The sequence below is a fragment of the Podarcis pityusensis genome (assembly GCF_964106645.2).
Source record: "Podarcis pityusensis genome assembly, chromosome: 16".
NCBI lineage: Eukaryota > Metazoa > Chordata > Lepidosauria > Squamata > Lacertidae > Podarcis > Podarcis pityusensis.
Window position 1 is genome coordinate 14,269,713 of NC_138041.1, and position 18,038 is coordinate 14,287,750.

The 18,038-nt window shown below is 48.6% G+C and overlaps 1 protein-coding gene across 9 annotated transcripts in view; it reads right to left on the minus strand.

Moving 5' to 3' along the window:
• CTSW (cathepsin W) overlaps positions 1 to 18,038 on the minus strand; it is a 27,654-nt gene continuing 9,616 nt past the window's right edge. For 3 of the 9 annotated variants that reach the window (XM_080985798.1, XM_080985797.1, XM_080985799.1), the window contains exons 3-11: positions 12,338 to 12,451; positions 10,939 to 11,090; positions 9,142 to 9,241; positions 8,170 to 8,250; positions 6,807 to 6,926; positions 5,402 to 5,466; positions 4,820 to 4,910; positions 2,912 to 2,988; positions 1 to 1,001 (exon numbers count right to left, since the gene is read on the minus strand). In XM_080985798.1, coding sequence (XP_080841924.1) covers positions 891 to 1,001; positions 2,912 to 2,988; positions 4,820 to 4,910; positions 5,402 to 5,466; positions 6,807 to 6,926; positions 8,170 to 8,250; positions 9,142 to 9,241; positions 10,939 to 11,090; positions 12,338 to 12,451 — 911 coding nt within the window. In that variant the 3' untranslated portion in view covers positions 1 to 890. Of the gene's footprint in view, positions 1,002 to 2,911; positions 2,989 to 4,819; positions 4,911 to 5,401; positions 5,467 to 6,806; positions 6,927 to 8,169; positions 8,251 to 9,141; positions 9,242 to 10,938; positions 11,091 to 12,337; positions 12,452 to 13,173; positions 13,241 to 13,601; positions 13,909 to 13,989; positions 14,206 to 15,064; positions 15,455 to 18,038 lie in introns of those variants that run through there. The other 6 variants (XM_080985800.1, XM_080985796.1, XM_080985793.1 and 3 more) reach the window with 5 other exon arrangements.

Below are 18,038 nucleotides of genomic sequence, written 5' to 3' on the forward strand. Positions count from 1 at the left end.
TAAGGCATAGCAATTTTTTTATTCACACCAGTGATTTTGATAGGTGAGATAATCCAGTACAAGAATTTTAATCAAAATCTGAGATGTAGTAGCAAATTTTGTTTATATTAAAATGTGCTGATCTGTCATGGAACAACCCCATTGAAGAAGATAACAGCAAGGATGCTTCTTGCCCAGAGATAGAAAGAAGAAGTACCGCCCAGAGAAGAGTGGCAGATCAAGCTGATGAAATATGCAGAAATGGCAAGACTGATGGGAAAGGCCAGAAATCAGGAAGACCAAGTATTTTAAAAGACTGGAATAACTTTCTCACCTATCTGAGAGATCACTGTAAACAGCTGAAATCATTGGCAGGAATACAATAACACTTGTAATGTAACATGGATTTTGGATACTATGATTATATAAAAGATGGATTACAGTAGGAGATGCAGGAATAGAATTGGAACCCATGAGGGGAAGGATGGAGGTCTCAAGGTTTGAAAGAACCCTTTTTTTAATGTGTGAAAATGTTATGTTTATGGTGTAAAACTTTTATGTAAAACTAATAAAAAATTAGAAGAAGAAAACAGTGGTTACCTAGACCTCGTTGGTGGTTGCGCAACAAGGGCCCCCAGAAATAGAGTTCCCCCACTGCTGGCTTCAGCCCTGCCCCATTGCTGGCATGCAGTCCACAACAACAAAATTGGGGGTCTGCACCGTTCAGTGACATAATGCTGTAGAAAAATATGGCTGGGGTATGACAGCTTGTGGCATTAGAAGCTGTGCAAGGGAGAAGCAACAATGGCAGGCCTGATTCGAGCCAAAAAGAGGTGATGCGCTGTAGGAGTCAGCCCATGCGGTCGCTTCCAGATGATGTTGGACTCCAGATCATGAACACAGTTGCGCCATCAAGGACGGCAAACCACAGGCTTCTTTCCCTCGGAATCCCGGACAAGCGCTGTTGCCGCGAACATGGCAATGCCGCAAGTATTGGTGCCACGGTGCAGCCGGAAGTAGCCCTAGGTGGGAAGGGAATGGGGTCAAAAGTGTCACGGCTCTGGCTGAGCTTCAGGCCAAAGCCCTGCGCTCGGCGCCTGGCAGGCGTGTCAGTCCAAGCACGCCAGCTGGGGGGCCGCAGGGTCCTTGATCTAGCCCAATATTGTCTCCTCCAGAGGTCAGCAAAGTGATGCTCAAGGGAGCTCTTCCTGCTCAGTTTCTCTTCTCAATGGCTCGGCCTCTCCTACCTTTAACACACACCCTTCAAACCAGCCCACATTTCATTTGATGCCAGAGCCAGACACCTTCCCTTCCGTTCTGAACAGAGGAAAGACACAAAGAGCTTCTCTCTGCAAGCAAATGTAGCCATGGCTGATGTAGGTGGTTTTTCTCCCCCCTTGAAGCCCACACAATTTTGTGGTCCTGTCACTGTTGCTGATCTTTCGGAAGCAACAGCCATTTTCTATTATGACTCACGCGCCACAGTGGCCATTTGGTGTTATGCCAAACCCCCATCCTCCACGGCGGCCATTTTGTGTTATACTCCATACCCCACAGCAGCCATTTTGTAATCAACACCCAGAGCACTTACTCAAAATTCCCCATACACCCACCAAAAGTTTAGTGACCTCCGTCTACCCTGACTGGCTTGCTGGAGAAATTGTCTTTCCAATGATCTGTTCTCTGACCTCCTTGTTTTTAACTAGAGATGCCGGGAATTGAAGCTGAGACCTTTTGCACACCACGTGTGTGCTCAACCTCTCCCCTGAAAAATAAGTTTGGGAGAGGCGCCAGCTCTGTGGTAGAACACCTGCTTCCAAGCAGAAGGTCCCAGTTTCTATCTCCACTTCAGAGGATCAGGAAGCAGGAGAAGAGGGGTCCTGTTGTCCATCAGATTAGATAATCATGAGCTAGACAGACAACTAGCCTGAGTTGCTATGAGGCAACTAACTACCTGTGTGCCTGGGAGAGACTGTGTGTCATGGACTGGTTGGATGCAGAGGAATGGTGGCAGGAATCAGCTGGGGAACCCCCAAGGGGAGAAGGCTCAGAGCCCGGGGAGTGGCGGTGGGATGGCGATGAGTGGTCAGAGGGAGAAGACGGGGAAGAGGAGGGGTCGGAAGCTGAAGAGGCAACAGGCGTTAGTGAGCAGGGAGAGTCTGTGGCAGAGAGAAGACTAGAATCAGAGGCAGAAGCTGAAGTAGGAGAGGAGGGAAGCCAAAAGGCAGAAAGGAGTCAGCCAGGATGTCTCTCCCTCTTGCTGTAACAAGCTCCGCTACCCCCATCTCCCAGAACCAGAAGAGGCATGAAAAGGGGGGAGGTGAGGTTGGTTGCATGCAGGCACAGTCTCTGATTGCTGGGGGAAAGCCCTGGTGAGGAGGCTTTCAGTCTCAGCATCTGATTTTCATGGAGGAGATTCACCAGGTAGGAGCTGCTCTGCTCCTTAGACCTGACACTCAACCAAATATGTGGAGGTTGTGCTTTTGCTAATAAAGAGTTAACTCCACCTTTGAACTGTGTGATTACTGACCAGCACTCTCCTGTGACGAAGCACAGGGAAGTCCCAAGTTCATTCCCCAGCACCTCCAGTTAAAAGCTGATATGAAAGACCCCACTCTGCCTGAGATCCTGAGAGAAGCACAATCAAATACTAGGCTAGGCAGCTTCCTAAAGCCCACTCTCATCCACCGCCCCCTGTCCCAGTCCCAAGCCTTATAGCCAGTTCTGGTCCATTGGTAGTCAAAAGACAACCCTTGTAAGTCCTGAGGTGGAAGCACCCCCTCCCCCCCAGCTTAACAAGGATGTTGATGGGTTTCACCCACCCCATCTGATTCTCTCACGCCAGGCACACAGCAACCCTGCCCAGTTCCTATGCTTCCTGCCCCACTCCACCAAAACTCCCCAATGGCCAAAGAAGTGGAGATCAGCCCACCTTTTCTCCCCAGCGCTCTCCCCACGAATTCTGGATGATCCAATATGGTCCAACCCAGGATCCACGTCGAGATTTGACTGCACAGAAGGGGAGAATGGAAGCTAAGTATTGCTTTATACTTCTGGGGGAGGAACATGGCGGACTGAGCGTCTTCTGTCGGCACCTTGCCAACAGAGATAATTAAGTGGTGACTGCTGATAGCCAATACATAAATCTTGGCTACTGAATTCACTCTGGAGATAGCAGTGAGCAGGGGATCAACCGCTGATGCTTGGAAAAAAGTTGTTTACTATGCCATGAGACTGAGAAGCTGTCAGCTCTTGGGATGGAGAGTCCTCAACGTATCATAAGAGTCTGTTCCACTGTCGAACAGCTCTTACCATCAAAGTTCTTCCTGATGTTAAGTCATAGAATCATAGTAGGAATAGCCTTTCTTGTAACTTGAATCCTACCCTCCAGAGCAGGAGAAAACAAGCTTGCTGCTTGCTCCATTTCCCATGTGACAATCCTTCAGTTATTTGACGGTGGCTATCATATCTCCTCTCAAACTCTTCTTTTCCAGGCTAAATATGGCCAACTCCCTCAACCTTTCCTCATGAGGCTTGGTTTCCAGACCACTGATCAATTTGGTCACCCACCCAATTTCTAAGTTTAACTTTTCATACGGTTTTCACTGTACATTTTATGTACCGTTGTTTGTAGACAGCTCTGATTTTATAAATGAATATGAATAGCAACAAATAAACAAGTGTCAGGATTACAAACAATACAATGCCCCTGAAGCATTCCAAATTCCCCAAAGTACCATATCAGTATTGATAGTTTATGAGGAGGTGGTTTAGAAATACTTCCTTAAAATAAAATATAAACCCAATTATTTTCATAGTATTACAGGAGAGGGATAAAAAATCCACTCTGGTCTTCTCACTAAGGCAGTCAAATTGCACCCTGACCACACAGCCCTTTCCAGCTGCAGATGAAGACAGCTTTCCTACAGCATCTAGTATGCTCCATTACAGTTCCTGTGACAGGCGGAGGGGGGAAATCACAAAATGGTCTACCACAGGCATCCCCAACCTTCGGCCCTCCAGATGTTTTGGACTACAATTCCCATCATCCCTGACCACTGGTCCTGTTAGCTAGGGATCATGGGAGTTGTAGGCCAAAACATCTGGAGGGCCGCAGGTTGGGGATGCCTGGTCTACCAAGACCACCAGCCATTTTTAAGCGGTCTGTGAGGGACAAAGTCTGGGAACAGCTGTCCTATTCAGTCCATCTGGCAGTAAAAACAGCAGCAGCTACCCAGCCAAAAGACTTCAAAAAACTGGAAATAATTGACACATTTCCTGAAGGACAGGGAGGAGTTGACCAGATAAGCTTTTGGTCAGTATTGTCTCATGTAGGCAGACTCAACACGGGAGCTCCATGCTGGAGCAAGCTGGTTTTTCTCTGGCTCCGGAGGGTAGGGCCTGAGCCAATGGTTCAAGTTACAAAAAAAGAAGATTCTGACTAAACATTAGGAAGAACTGTTTGACAGTGGAACAGACTACCTTGGAAGGTGGTTGACTGTCCTTCCTTGGAGGTTTTTAAGCAGAGGTTGGATGGCCGTTTGCCATGGATGATCTAGTTGAGATTCCTCGGGGTCCCTTCCAATTCTAGGATCCTCCATGAAAAAAAAAATCCCTGCACATAGAAAGCTAACATGTCAGGATATCTTCAGGGTCCGTCCCCCCCTGGCCAAAATGGGAGTGGAGCATTCCGTCATGGCAGCCATCACCTGCAATCTAAAATGGTACAGTCCGGAGACAATGAGTGCAAGAGGAGAGGAGGATTTTACAGAACAGCAGCTATAGACCTGGAGTCTAATAATTGCCCTGCACAGACAAGAGAGTGAAGCCCTTTGCTCACCTTCATCGTAGCCCACAATGAGCGCAGCATGATCTAGTAGCTTCGGGTTGCAGGACTGGGAAGGGGATCGGATGATGCCCTTCTGGTAATTCTAGCAGAAAGGGGGAAAGAGCAGGGGGAAAGAGCAGGTCTAAATCGGCAGAAAGCAAGGCGGCCATTCGTGTGAATGCGATGCCGTTCCATCAATCTCAGTTTGCCCGCAGCCTGCCTCCAACCCAGGTGTTTTTAGGGTAGTGCGACTGGTTCAGCCACACAGGGCACCACCGACATTTGAGAGCCCAAAGCCCGCCACTGCCCCACCCTCCTGCTTTCTTACTTTGAACTAGCCTGCCTGTCCGCTTCCTCCTTAGTCACAGTGTTTCCCCTTGGAAAACTCAGCTGGGAGGAGGATGTAGCATAGAGGAACCAGAATGAGTTGGCTCTGCCTGTCAGGGGCTCTGGCGCCACCTAGTGTTCGCCTCCCTGCCTCCTGTCCTACCAGCAGCAAGGGGCACCAGACGCCGCTGGAGAGGGTATGAGCAAACAAGTTGGGTAAGTTGGTGGGTGAGATGGGATTTCTCTTCCACTCTGTTGGGCACCTACCTGAAGGCGAGCCTGGTTAAGGAGGGCAGTTACAGGCCCCTGGGAAGCAACGATTCTAGCGATATCTGAGAAATGCAGCGGGGAGGGGAAGCCAAGAGTTAGCACTGGGGTGAGGAGAAGATAGGCGAACCCTAGCTTTTATAGCAAACTAGACTATTATTATTATTATTATTATTATTAAAATTAAAATTTGTATACCACCCTGTACCCACAGGTCTCAGGCCAATTACAACATAAAATCACAATATAAATATAATCGTAATAAAAATAAAAATAAAACCAAAAACAACCCAATAACCCCTTTCTCCAAATATATATTCTAGTGTCCAAGTTCAGTCTTAGAACATGAGGAATTATGAGGAAGGCCTCTGAGAATGTCCAGAGCGACTTTTCTAATGAGTAGCCCCTTACACACACACCCCCCACCCACAACTAGCCTCCATTGGCTTAGGGCCTTGTCAGAGGTTAGGTGAATTGCTGCAGCCTGACCAATGTTCAAACTGCTTTCAAGTGACACAACATTTTACAGGTCTACCCATTCTAGAGCAAAACCAGGGAGGAGGGAATGAGAAAATCTATCACCTGCCCAGTTAGCACTGACCCAATAAAACTTTCCACTCTGTTGTTTTGAGAACCGACAGTTTTACTGGGTCAGTAAACCTGGAGCTATAACTTCATCCCTCGATCGATTGGATTGTGATTTTTTGGCCCGCCTGACAAAGTTTTCTGCGCTGCTCAGAAGCTTGCTCCTGGAACGCGGAATGCTATTTGGCTCCTCAGTGTGGCAACTAAAGACAAAGCCTCTGGCCAAAGAGCAGGCGATGGCCAGGCAAAGTGAGCCCAAATCTCTGAAATGAAAAGAGTTTCAACCTCTTCCATATGATCCTCTTGTTCTCTGGATCACCCTTCTGGAAATCACTTCCTCTAGTCTACTGCATCATGTGTGAGTGATATGCAATTTTGCCCATTTTTGCCCCTGGTACTGCCCACCTCCAGCATGTGGCCCTCAACAGATTCCCCCTGAGGGAATGTGGCCCTCAGCGGAAAAAGGTTTACCTTTGCTTTAACCTAAATGATGCTTCTTCCTTGTCCCAGAACACAACCCTTTCCTCCTGCTACATGTTCATTCATTATACTGAGTCAAGATCCTAAGAGCCTAGGCCCAGTTATGGATAATACCAGCAGAGGAGAGCACCCTCTAAACATGTGCAGAGTGCATTCTCCTTCCCTTACTGCGTATTTGCTAGAGGCAAATTTCCCACACCTCTGGAATCAGAAAGGTTCAGTTCTAACACCTCCATTAACAAATTATGCCTTCTTATCCTTTTCTTACTGTGCGAAGTTGCAATTCACACCCACTTCCCCCACAGACCTCCTACTCTGCCATGGGCTAGTAAATCCTTACAATTCTCATCCCTGGGGAGTAATTCATAGCCGTCGATGTGGGTAGCTGTTCGTTTCTGGTGCTTCTGGCATGTCTGATTTCTGCCGGTGTAGGGGTACAGAAGGCTGTTTGACAGTCCGCCTGGGAAGGAAGGAAGACACAGCAGGTGAATAGCAGTGGGCTGGGGGAAGGCAGCACATACTCCCCTTCTCCCCTTCCCCACTTAAGCAGGAAAACACACACACACACAGGTCCCAGCCAACCTCTCCAGTTTATACAATGCCAGGCCAATTAGCTTCCCGAATTTTAGTTTGCCTAGTCTCTTGGGGCAGGAGGGAGTAAAGACAAGATCCAAGGAGTGGGGTGAAATATGCAAAAGTGCCAGGAGTGCAGAGATAGGGAAGGGCCCTAGCTCAGTAGCAGAGCACCCACTCGCAGAAGGTCCCAAGTTCAGTTCCCATATTCCCCACGTAGTTGGGGCAGATCTGAAACCCTGGAGAGCCTCTGCTGGCCAGCAGAGACCACCCTGAGCTACATGGACCCCAGGTGTGACTCAGTGAAAGGCAGCTTCCTACATTCCTAGAATCAAAGTCATAGAGTGGGAAGGGACCCTGAGGGTCATCTAGTCCCACCCCCTGCAATGCGGGAATCTCAACCAAAGCATCCATGACAGATGACTGTCCAACCTTTGCTTGAAGACCTCCAAGGAAGGACAGTCCATCACCTTCTAAGGTACTCTGTTCCACTGCCAAACAGTTCTTCCTAATGTTAAGTCAGATCTCTTTTCTTGTGTTTTGAATCAGTCGGTTGGGATTCAACTCTCTGGAGAAGCAGATGATAAGCTCGCTCCATCTTCCATCTGACAGCCCTTTAGATACTTGATCCTATCTCCTCGCAGTCTCCTCTTTTCCAGGCTAAACATACCCAGCTCCTTCAACCGTTCCTCATAAGGCTTGCTTTCAAGACTCCTGATCATCTTGGTTGCCCTCCTCTGCACACGTTCCAGCTTGTCAACATCTTTCTTAAATTGTGGTGCCCAGAACTGGACACAGTATTCCAGGTGTGGTCTGACCAAGGCAGAATAGAGCGGGACTGTGACTTCCCTGGATCGGGACCCTATACTTCTGTTGATGCAGCCTAGGGTAGCATTAGCTTTTTTTTACTGCTGCATCACACTGTTGACTCATGCTTAAAGGCCCTGTAATAATTCTGAATTAAACTGGGATTCTATCTACCTGGCTAACAGCATTGCAGGGTTTGTTGTGAGGGTAAAATATGTTGGCAGGGAACATAATAGCCCAGATCCATGGGGGAAAGGCAGGCTATAAGGGTTGTTCCTACAGAAAATAAATAAGAAGAGTGGGAATTCAAAAGGTTTGCTTACTGCTGTTGAAGACAGTCCGGAGTCCATCCCACACAAAGCCTCCCAGGCAACCGATCTTGTTGTATGTGCAATCTAGTACCTCTGAAATGGAAGAACAAAGAGTCAACCCACCCTAAGGAGAATCCCAAACTGGACTGGTGGTTTGAGTTCAACATACACACAACCGTCCCTTTGATGGTCCCTGCCAGTGCTTAGACCCAAAGCTTGCTTTGTAAAATTTCCTGAATGGCTGAACAGTAAATGGACCCTACATGGAAATGTTTCAGTGGAAGGACAAAAGGAGAACAGTAATGTTTGCACTCTCCCCCCCCCCCCTTTCTTTTTCAACCACAAATTACAGCATAAGTGCTATTTGCTAGGCTGATGTCTGGGTTCAGGACGGGTAGCTCCCATTAACTCGTGTAAGAAAGACAACAGTCAATGAATGACAAGCGAGGGTCTCCTTATAGCTAGAAATCTGCCTCCAGCCTTTGGAATGTACGTAATCTCCATGCCTTGGCGAAAAGAAGAACCTTCCAGCTAGCAAGGATGGGGCAGACTACACAGCTCGGAGCCAGTTTGGCAGATTCAACTGAAGAGATTCCCACTTGGATTGGCTGGGACCTTCCTTTGCAGCGTAACTTGAACTCAAGTCAAGATACCTGTGGGTTTTTTTAGACATCCAGTGATTAGGGATGGGCGAGACTTTTGATTCAATTCGCATTTAAAGGTGAACCTAACTAATTCCCCCTTTCCAAAACAACAAACAAACTGGAAAAACAGCTTTCCTTCGAAATTCACATTTTGCAAATTTTGCAATGCCCTGCTTGGGGTGGGGCGGCTCAAGAGCCAGCCCACTGAGATGTTTGGGGTGTGTGGCTATGGGAAGGTGATTACCATGATGAGCTCCTGTGCCTAAAATATACTCCCATGCCTTGCCTGTCTCTGGCCATCCACCCACCCCTTGCCCTGCTCTCCCAATGCCCGACATACCCTGGACCGAAAGGTTCCTTGGCACATGTCTGTGGATGTTCCATAAGGCCTCAATGTTGGACACAGCAGCAAAAGCCCAGCAAGACCTGCACTTTTTGCCCTGGGAGGGGAAGGGAAGAGAGATTGTAGGGAGCAGGAATAGTTAACCTGGGACATATCCCATCCTCTTCTCCCCCACCCCTGTTCCGTCCCCAAAATTCTGTTCTCAAAAACCCTAACATAGACTTGGGAGATAAGCCATAAACTGACACCCTTCCCACCCCCCACTCCCCCAGCCTTGTTCTGATGCCTTTAAACAGCCGGTTGCCCACACAGAAAATTTACTGGAAAACTAAAGCATTTCCTAGAATGAAAATAAAACAATGAGGGTGGTAGAATCAGCTAGATATCAGGCTGAATGCTGGGGGGCCCTCAAGACAGCCTCTTTATGCAGCAGTCATTCTTCCTGATTTGCTTGCCGAAAGCTGGTGTAAGAAGTCAGACTAGGTCCGTTCTTTATGGAGCATTTGTTCCGCTTTGTTAGCAGTGAGCGTTCACCCAGATTTGCTTGCGCAATCATCACACGTCTTCCTGCCCATAACTCGTTCACCCCACACTTCTCAGTGCATTTCCCCATCAATCCCCTCCTGGACTGCTTTAGCGCACTGTAGCACCGGTGGTGTCAAGGATAGGGAGAAAATTCAGTTTGGATTCTAGTGCAAACGTCCCTGATTTGCACTTTCCAAAACAATATGCGAACCACAACGCAGACATCCTCTGAAATCGACACCTTTTTCCTCCCACTTTTCTACTGCGGCTCTCCAGACAAACCAAGTGTCTATTATCGTAGGAGAAGTGGGTGTTAGAATGCATATATTATTGAAAACATTTTTAAAAATGCATTGTATTAGGGGAAATTGCCTGCAAAAAAAAATATGTACCGGTATATACCAGGTGGCAAAACTGAATGCCAAAATGTGCCTGTCAGGGGAAATGTGCACTAGGATGCTAATGAATTTTTACTTTGGGGATTGCAAACAGAGATGTACAGAGAACTGAACTGAGGAGTTGAAAAATGATAAACTGAAACAGAAATTGACAGCCCTGCACAACCCTCGCTTGCGTAATTCAAGGGAGACTTGGTTCTCTGTGCCCTCAGTGTGGATGACTCTAGAATGGCTTTCGATTCTGCCTTGAAGCTCCCATTGGCTGCATCGATTCCCTGTTATAAGCTTATTAAACAAATTGAGGCTTTCAGGAAGGGCTTTGAAGTCTCCTGTCCATTCTCTAAAGGGAACCCTACAACAGCCCCCCTTGAACTTCCCATTGCTCAGGCAAAGCAGGACAGAGAAGAGACTGGGGAATCACTTGTGTGGGGTAAAAGGTAAAGGAAAAGGGACCCCGACCGTTACGTCCAGTCGCGGATGACTCTGGGGTTGCGGTGCCCATCTCACTTTACTGGCCAAGGGAGCCGGCGTTCCAGGTCATGTGGCTAGCATGACTAGCCGCTTCTGGCGAACCAGAGCAGTGCACGGAAACGCCATTTACCTTCCCATCGGAGCGTTACCTATTTATCTACTTGCACGTTGATGTGCTTTCAAACTGTTGGGTTGGCAGGAGCAGGGACCCAGCAACGGGAGCTCACCCCGTCGCAGGGATTCGAACCACCGACCTGATCGGCAAGCCCTAGGCTCTGTGGTTTAGACCACAATGCCACCTGTGTGTGGGGTACACTGGCCTTAATACCTCCTCCACCCCATCTCTGTGGGGCAGGACGAGTATGCCGAAGCATTGCACAATCCCTTTCTGTCTACTTACTTGGTATTTTACGGCTGGGATGACGCCAGCTTTCCTCCAGTCACAGGATTTGGTTAATTTCTCCAGGCGGGAGTTATCCGAGTCCCTCAAGCTGGGGGGCAGGCCGAGCTGGGAGGGTTGAGGGATGCCAAACATCATCGCAAACTCACTTTCTGTGTGGTGGGGAAAGGAAAAGAAAGGTCGGAGTTGTGCTCCGTCAGTCACCTCCACAAGCAGATATGTGCATGTCTTGTAATGTGTGTGACGCCAGGACAGGGAACCTCAGGCCTCAGGCCCATATGTGGCCCTCCAGGCAGTGCTGGGTTTACATATAAGCTAAACAAGCTATAGCTTAGGGCCTCACTCTCTTAGGGCCCCCCAAAAAATTTAAAGGAAAAAAACCTGGATGTACATTTCCAAAATACAAGATAAAAAACAAATAAAATAAAACCTACATACAGCAAGTGTTTTGTGTTGTGTAGGCTCCTATGATGTAAGTAATGGGCCCCGCTTGCTACCAGGCTCCCTAAAATATCACTGGTTTGCTCATCTCTATACATAGGGAGCCTACATTCTTCATGGACTGGTTGCATGGCAACATGTGCAAATGATTTTGATACCTATCAGGTCCATAAATTACCATAGAGCATATATTCAACACAAAAACCAGTGATAATTTGTTGTTGACAAAGGACAGCTGGACCTATAAAGGGCCCATTCCCTTCAGTAGCTTAGGGTCTCATCAAACCTAAATCCGGCCCTGCCTCCAGGCTTCTCTATTTGCCCCTTGGGCTGCTCCCCAAACAATACCACTCACTGGCCCTGCTTCACACCCTCCTTGAGAGCTTTTGACCAGCTGGGATATGCCACTACGTCTTGTGGGAGTGAGCTCCAAAGTTTTAACTAGGTTCTGTGTGAGGAAGGACTTCCTTTTTTGTCTGCTCTGAATCTTCAGCTTCACTGGGTGGTCTGGAGTTTGAGCGTTCTGAATTATTTTGTATGATTTTTCCTGGCCTGCTGCTGCTTCCTGAGCTCCAGTTGATACCTGAATCCTGCCCTGGAAGCCGTCAAGGTCTTGTTGAGTTTGAAACATTCAGAGGTAAAGCTACAGACCCTCTCCCCTTCACCACCCAATGGTTTTGTTTCGTTTCGTCTGAAATTACCGGCATTAGCTCCTCCACAAACTGAAATCCAACAGGTGCAGCCTTTATTGGCTACAATTTTCTCCAGTTGAATTCCTACCTGCCTGAGAATGTCACAAGGCCCTGGCAAGATTAAGAAAAACGTGGCGCACTGGGCAAGCCCAGCCTTGTCTCTGTGATGCCCTTTAATTTAATAACACCCAACATCCAGCCTCCTCTCTCTCTCTCTCTCTCTCTCTCTCTCTCTCTCTCTCACACACACACACACACACTTTTACCTGTCAAGTCACTGAAGCGGGTGACCCCGTACTGCGCCGTCCCTAACTCCTCAGCCTGCAGCCGCCGGCTGACTTCTAAGTTCTGCACAAAGACCTTGAACCGATATTGCATCTCTGGGGTCAGAAATCAAGAGGAGACAGTGGAGGAAGGAGAATCAGTGGTGCCCCCAGAGAAGGAGAATAAGCAGCAAGAGGCCCCCAAACACAGCGCAAAGGTTGTGCATATTCCACATTTTGGAGCAAGCCAAGAGATGCAAATTAGAGAGCAGGTGGGGGGAACCTGTCAGGCTCTTCAGAAGATGTAGCTGGACCCCATCCTCGCTGGCCCATTAGCTATGCTGCCTGGAGGCTGATGGGAGTCAGAGTCCGGCAAGGTCAAGAGGGCCACAGTTTCCCCATCCTCGATCTGAAGAGACATTCCCCATCATCATCATTCTTTTGTTCCTGTCTTGAACCTCAGCCCAAGAAGCCTAGCCTCAGAAAGCACTCTCCTCATGCTCAGAGGCTCCTGCTTGCTGCCAAAGAGCTGCAAGTAGTTTTTCAAGCTGGGTTGTCGCGGTGAGCCAATATTCAAAGTCTTGCAGAAAAGCCAGGATGCAGAGAGGAACCCGGTTCTGCTCAGCCATGAAACTGACTGTGAATTCTATTATCGCTCTCATAGAATCAAAGAACTGTAGTGCTGGAAGGGGCCTCAGGGGTCATCTAGTCCAACCCCCAGCAATGCAGGAATCTTGTGCTCAATGTGTGGGGCTTGTTCTCCCCAGAGAGGACCCCTCCCCTCCTGCCATATTCCCTTACCCACACCCTAACCCAATGGGAATCAATGCTGCTGTTACCTTCTTGGCTCAGGTAGGTTTTATTGAACTGCCTCATAAAATCCTGGAACATCTGAGTCAGTTGGGACTGAGACAAAAGCAAAAGGCACAGAGAGGGTTAATTGAATCCCTCCAGGGAGTATCGCAAACGATCCCCCCCCTCCATTTTTTTCTCTTTTACAATCTTAGTTCTATCCATTGCTGGCAACCCCATTTGGCCTAGACCAGAAGTCAGCAAACTTTTTCAGCAGGAGGCCGGTCCACTGTCCCTCAGACCTTGTGGGGGGCCAGACTATATTGGGGGGAAATGAACGAATTCCTATGCCCCCAAATAACCCAGAAATGCATTTTAAATAAAAGGACACATTCTACTCATGTAAAAACACGCTGATTCCCGGATTTAGAAGGCGATTGGGCCGGATCTGGCCCCTGGGCCTTAGTTTGCCTACCCATGGCCTAGACACTTCATTTTTTATTCCCTTGGGCAGCCATCTTTTCTTCTGACGCCTGTGCTTTTGACTCCCAAAATGAACAAACCATGTCCCCAATCCGAAACCCCAGAGAGCTGCTGCCTGTCAGTGTAGTCGACACTGAGCTAGATGGACAAACAGCCTGACTCAGTGTAAAGGGCAGCTTCCTGTGTTCCTAAGCTTCACCAGTTGAATGTCTGCCTGTAAGGCAGCTATTAAAAGCACAGGAGCCCCGTCAGTGAGAATCAGGCAGGGATGGCATGCCAAGCAATAGTACTTGAATAAATCCCTTGCACACCACCCTCCTTGGCCACCTGGGCCCCCACCCTTCACCCTCACCTCTGCCCTCCCCTTCAGGCGCTCTCACCGTGCTCAGGTCTGGGGCCAGAAAGGTGCTAGCAAAGGGGGCAGCTATCCAGAGCCCCCACAGCATTGAGCGAGTGGCAGGGAAGGTTGTCGGCCACATCGCGGCTGCAATCTGCACAGCTGTGTGGTTAGGAATGAAAGTAGCTTCTGGGGCTCAGACCTCAGAAGAAGATGCTGAGGTGAGACAGAGTGGGGAGGAACCACAGAGGCAGGAAGACAAGAGGGGTGTTATTTTGGGAGGGCGGGTGGGTGTCGGAAAGACTTCAAGTGCACATCATGCTCTAGGGAGGGGTGGCAGGGCTTTCTGGCCCTTGGGGACCTGTGTGTGGCAAGGGCAGGGCGGCCTTCTGAGCATGTGCAGAGAGCCACTCTCACAAACCACTGCCACTCTGCGTTTGCCTTTCTTGAGGAAGGCTGCCTGCATCTGCATATTAAGGCTATCTTAGACTGTTTCGCTAGACTGGTGCATGCTCTAGTTATCTCTCGCTTGGACTACTGCAATGCGCTCTATGTGGGGCTACCTTTGAAGACGATCCGGAAACCACAACTAATCCAGAATGCAGCAGCTAGACTGGTAACTGGGAGCGGCCGCCGAGACCCTATAACACCGGTCCTGAAAGACCTACATTGGCTGCCAGTACATTTCCAAGCACAATTCAAAGTGTTGGTGCTGACCTTTACAGCCCTAAATGGCCTCAGTCCAGTATACCTGAAGGAGCATCTCCACTCCCATCGTTCAGCCCGGACACTGAGGTCCAGCGCTGAGGGCCTTCTGGCGGTTCCCTTGCTGCGAGAAGCCAAGTTACAGGAAACCAGGCAGAGGGCCTTCTTGGTAGTGGCACCCGCCCGTGGAACGCCCTCCCACCAGATGTCAGAGAGACTACCAGACTTTTAGAAGACATCTGAAGGCAGCCCTGTTTAGGGAACCTTTTAATGTTTAATAGGTTATTGTATTTTAATATTCTGTTGGAAGCCGCCCAGAGTGGCTGGGGAAACCCAACCAGATGGTTGGGGTATAAATAATAAATTATTATTATTATTAGAAAAAGAAACCGAAATGCCCTGGTTGATCACACCTGCGGCTTTGAGCGATGGTCCTCCCTTTGCTTGCTGTGCCCCACCTGTGCTTGCAGCGCGTTCTCAACCTTCTCCCCCCCTCCCCCCAGCATCTCTGTCTGGGCACCTGCCCCACACTTGGCAGGCCACTGGCAATGTTCCTTTGTTCCTCCGGGGTGGGTGAGTTTGAGGGGTGTTTGGCAGGCCCAGGATGTAGTTTGCTGGAGCAGAGCAATCCTGGCATTCTGGCCTCTCGCTCCCCTTCCTGCCCCCCTTTCTCCAAGAGGAACAAAACAGGCCGGGGGCTCAGCCAGGAGACTGCTTTCTTGAGCAGTCCAGCTCATTTGCTTACACAAAGCTTACGTGAAGTTTAGATGATACCTGGCCTTTGCTGAGCATTGGTTCGAATTTCCAGGAATTGTAGAGTTGGAAGGGCCTCCAAGAGGAGTATTATTATTACAGTGGTACCTCAGGTTACAGACGCTTCAGGTTACAGACTCTGCTAACCCAGAAATAGTACCTTGGGTTAAGAACTTTGCTTCAGGATGAGAACGGAAATCGCGCAACAGAAGCGCTGCGCCAGCAGAAGGCCACATTAGCTAAAGTGGTGCTTCAGGTTAAGAACAGTTTCAGGTTAAGAACGGACCTCTAGAACAAATTAAGTTCTTAACCCAAGGTACCACTGTATTATTATTATTATTATTATTATTATTATTATTATTACCCTGCCCTCCAACAAATATACTGTACAAACATAATAAAACGTCAAACATTAAAAACTTCCTGATACAGGGCTGTCTTCAGATGTCTTCTAAAAGTTGTGTAGTTCTTTTGTCTCCTTGACATACGATGGAAAGGTGCCACTGCCAAGAAGGCCCCCTCTGCCTGATTCCCTGTACCTTCACTTCATGCAGTGAGGGCTCAGGAACAAGCAGGGAAAGGGCAGTTTGACCCCTTACTCCCTTCGTGTGCTCCCGAGGAAGATCTGTAGTACCACTGCTCAGTCGGTAGAGCATGAGACTCTTAATCTCAGGGTCGTGGGTTTGAACCCCACACTGGGCAAAAATAAATAAATCCTGCATTGCAGGGGGTTGGACTAGATGACCCTTGTGGTCCCTTCCAACTCTATAATGCTATGATTCTATAAATGGAGTGCAGGGTGGAAATTTCCCCAGTGCAAACACCCGATCCAGCTAATTTATCATCCCCAACCCCAGCTGATGCAACTTTCAGTTTGAAAAGACAAACCTACTGCACACTTAAGGTGTTAAAAACAAGACACTTTTAGAGTCAAAAGCTTGGCCCTGAGAGGATGTGGTTCACAAGATTGCCAGCTAATTGCGGGGGGGGGGTAGTCTGGCTCTTCTGCCTCTGGCAGCTGTTCTGCAGAAATGAGAATGGCCCTTGCAACCCAGACAAAGGCATTTTCATCGATTAGGCATGTGGGTTTCAGTTCATGGATATATTCAGCCCCAGGACATCCCTTTTGCCTCCTCTGCACCCTGTGAAATTGACACTTCTCTGTATTTTGCAATGCGGTTCTTCAGTCAAGTCATTTTTTTAAAAAAAGTAGAGTTAGGTAAAATTGACAGCATTAAGAGAAATCTGCTCTCATATGATAGATAATTTTAACAAGGACTCTTTAAATAATTGCAAACTGATGTTGAAATATAGAGAGTTGGATTTAAGACTGTAAAAACAAGAAACAAAAACAAACAGATCCACCCATTCTTAGCTGCAGGTTTCCCATCCCAAGTAGGAGAGCTTATTCCTGCATCTGGATACAAGCGGATTCTCAGTTAGGTGAATCACATGATGAGGACAAGAAGATGCAGAGGAACAGACTCTGGTTCTGGACTTTTCAGCGGAAAGGACAACTCCATGTGCCCAAACTGACAAACTGCTCACTTACGGCTGGTGCCCTAGCTGTGGCTGCTCCTGGCCGCAGGTGCCCATTACCTCCCACCTGGACTGCTGCAAGGCGCTCTACTTGGGGCTGCCCTTGAAGATGGTGCCAAATGTAGCTGCCACGTTGGCGAGTGGCACTGTGGGTCATCGTCAGCCCCAAAGCCTTGTGCCGGCTTGAGTCCAGTTCAAGGTGTCCTACTTGAAAATGTGACTGTGACTCTGTTTGGAGGATAAGAGCTGTAGCTCAGGGACAGGACTTCTGCTTTGAATGCAGAAGGTCCCAGCTGTAGAGTTGGGGCTGGGAACATCTTGTCTGAAACCCTGGAGAGGTGCTGCTGGTCAGTGGAGACCATACTAAGTTAGATGGACCAAGGGCCTAACAGTGTAAGGCAGTTTCCTATGTTTCTATTCTTGATATTTCAGTCGGCAGACTCTCGATCTCAGGGTTGTGGCTTTGAGGCCCGTGTTCAGGAAAAAGATTCCTGCGTTGGACTAGATGACCGCCAGGGTCCCTTCCAACTCTACAATTCTAAACCCTGTCCTGACAGCACCGCTGTTCCCTTCGCCCATCCTTATCGCAAAGGGCTAGATAATTCCTTTTATTATTATTATTTAAAGAAAAGGGACTATTCAGAGAGAAGGGCCTGGATTGACTTAAAAAGAGCCAGGCACCCGCAGACTAGTCCCTCATTTTGTCCGCCCCCCCTCGCCCAGCCATGGCTGCAGCTAATTTAATGCTTCAGTCCAGTTAGCAACTCCCCCCACTTCCCACCCTCAGCCCTTGATGTGAAGACCTTGGGAGCAGGTGCAGTGTGCTGTGTCTGCGGACGGCTAATCTCCTAGCAGATTCCACCGTTCGGTCATGTTGCTCCCCCCATCCTGCACACACTTTTTTTCATGCACACATACCGCCCCCCCTCCCCAAGTCAACCTGGGACGCTATTTATAGGCTAAGGAGACAAGAGTTCCCTGTTAACGCAGGAATGTCTCGCTTTTAGGAGAGGGAGAAAAGGGGAAAGAGAAAAGAGAAGTCGAGGTCTCCTCCTCACCCCCCAACCTGTCAGATGAAAGCGGGCACTGTTTCTT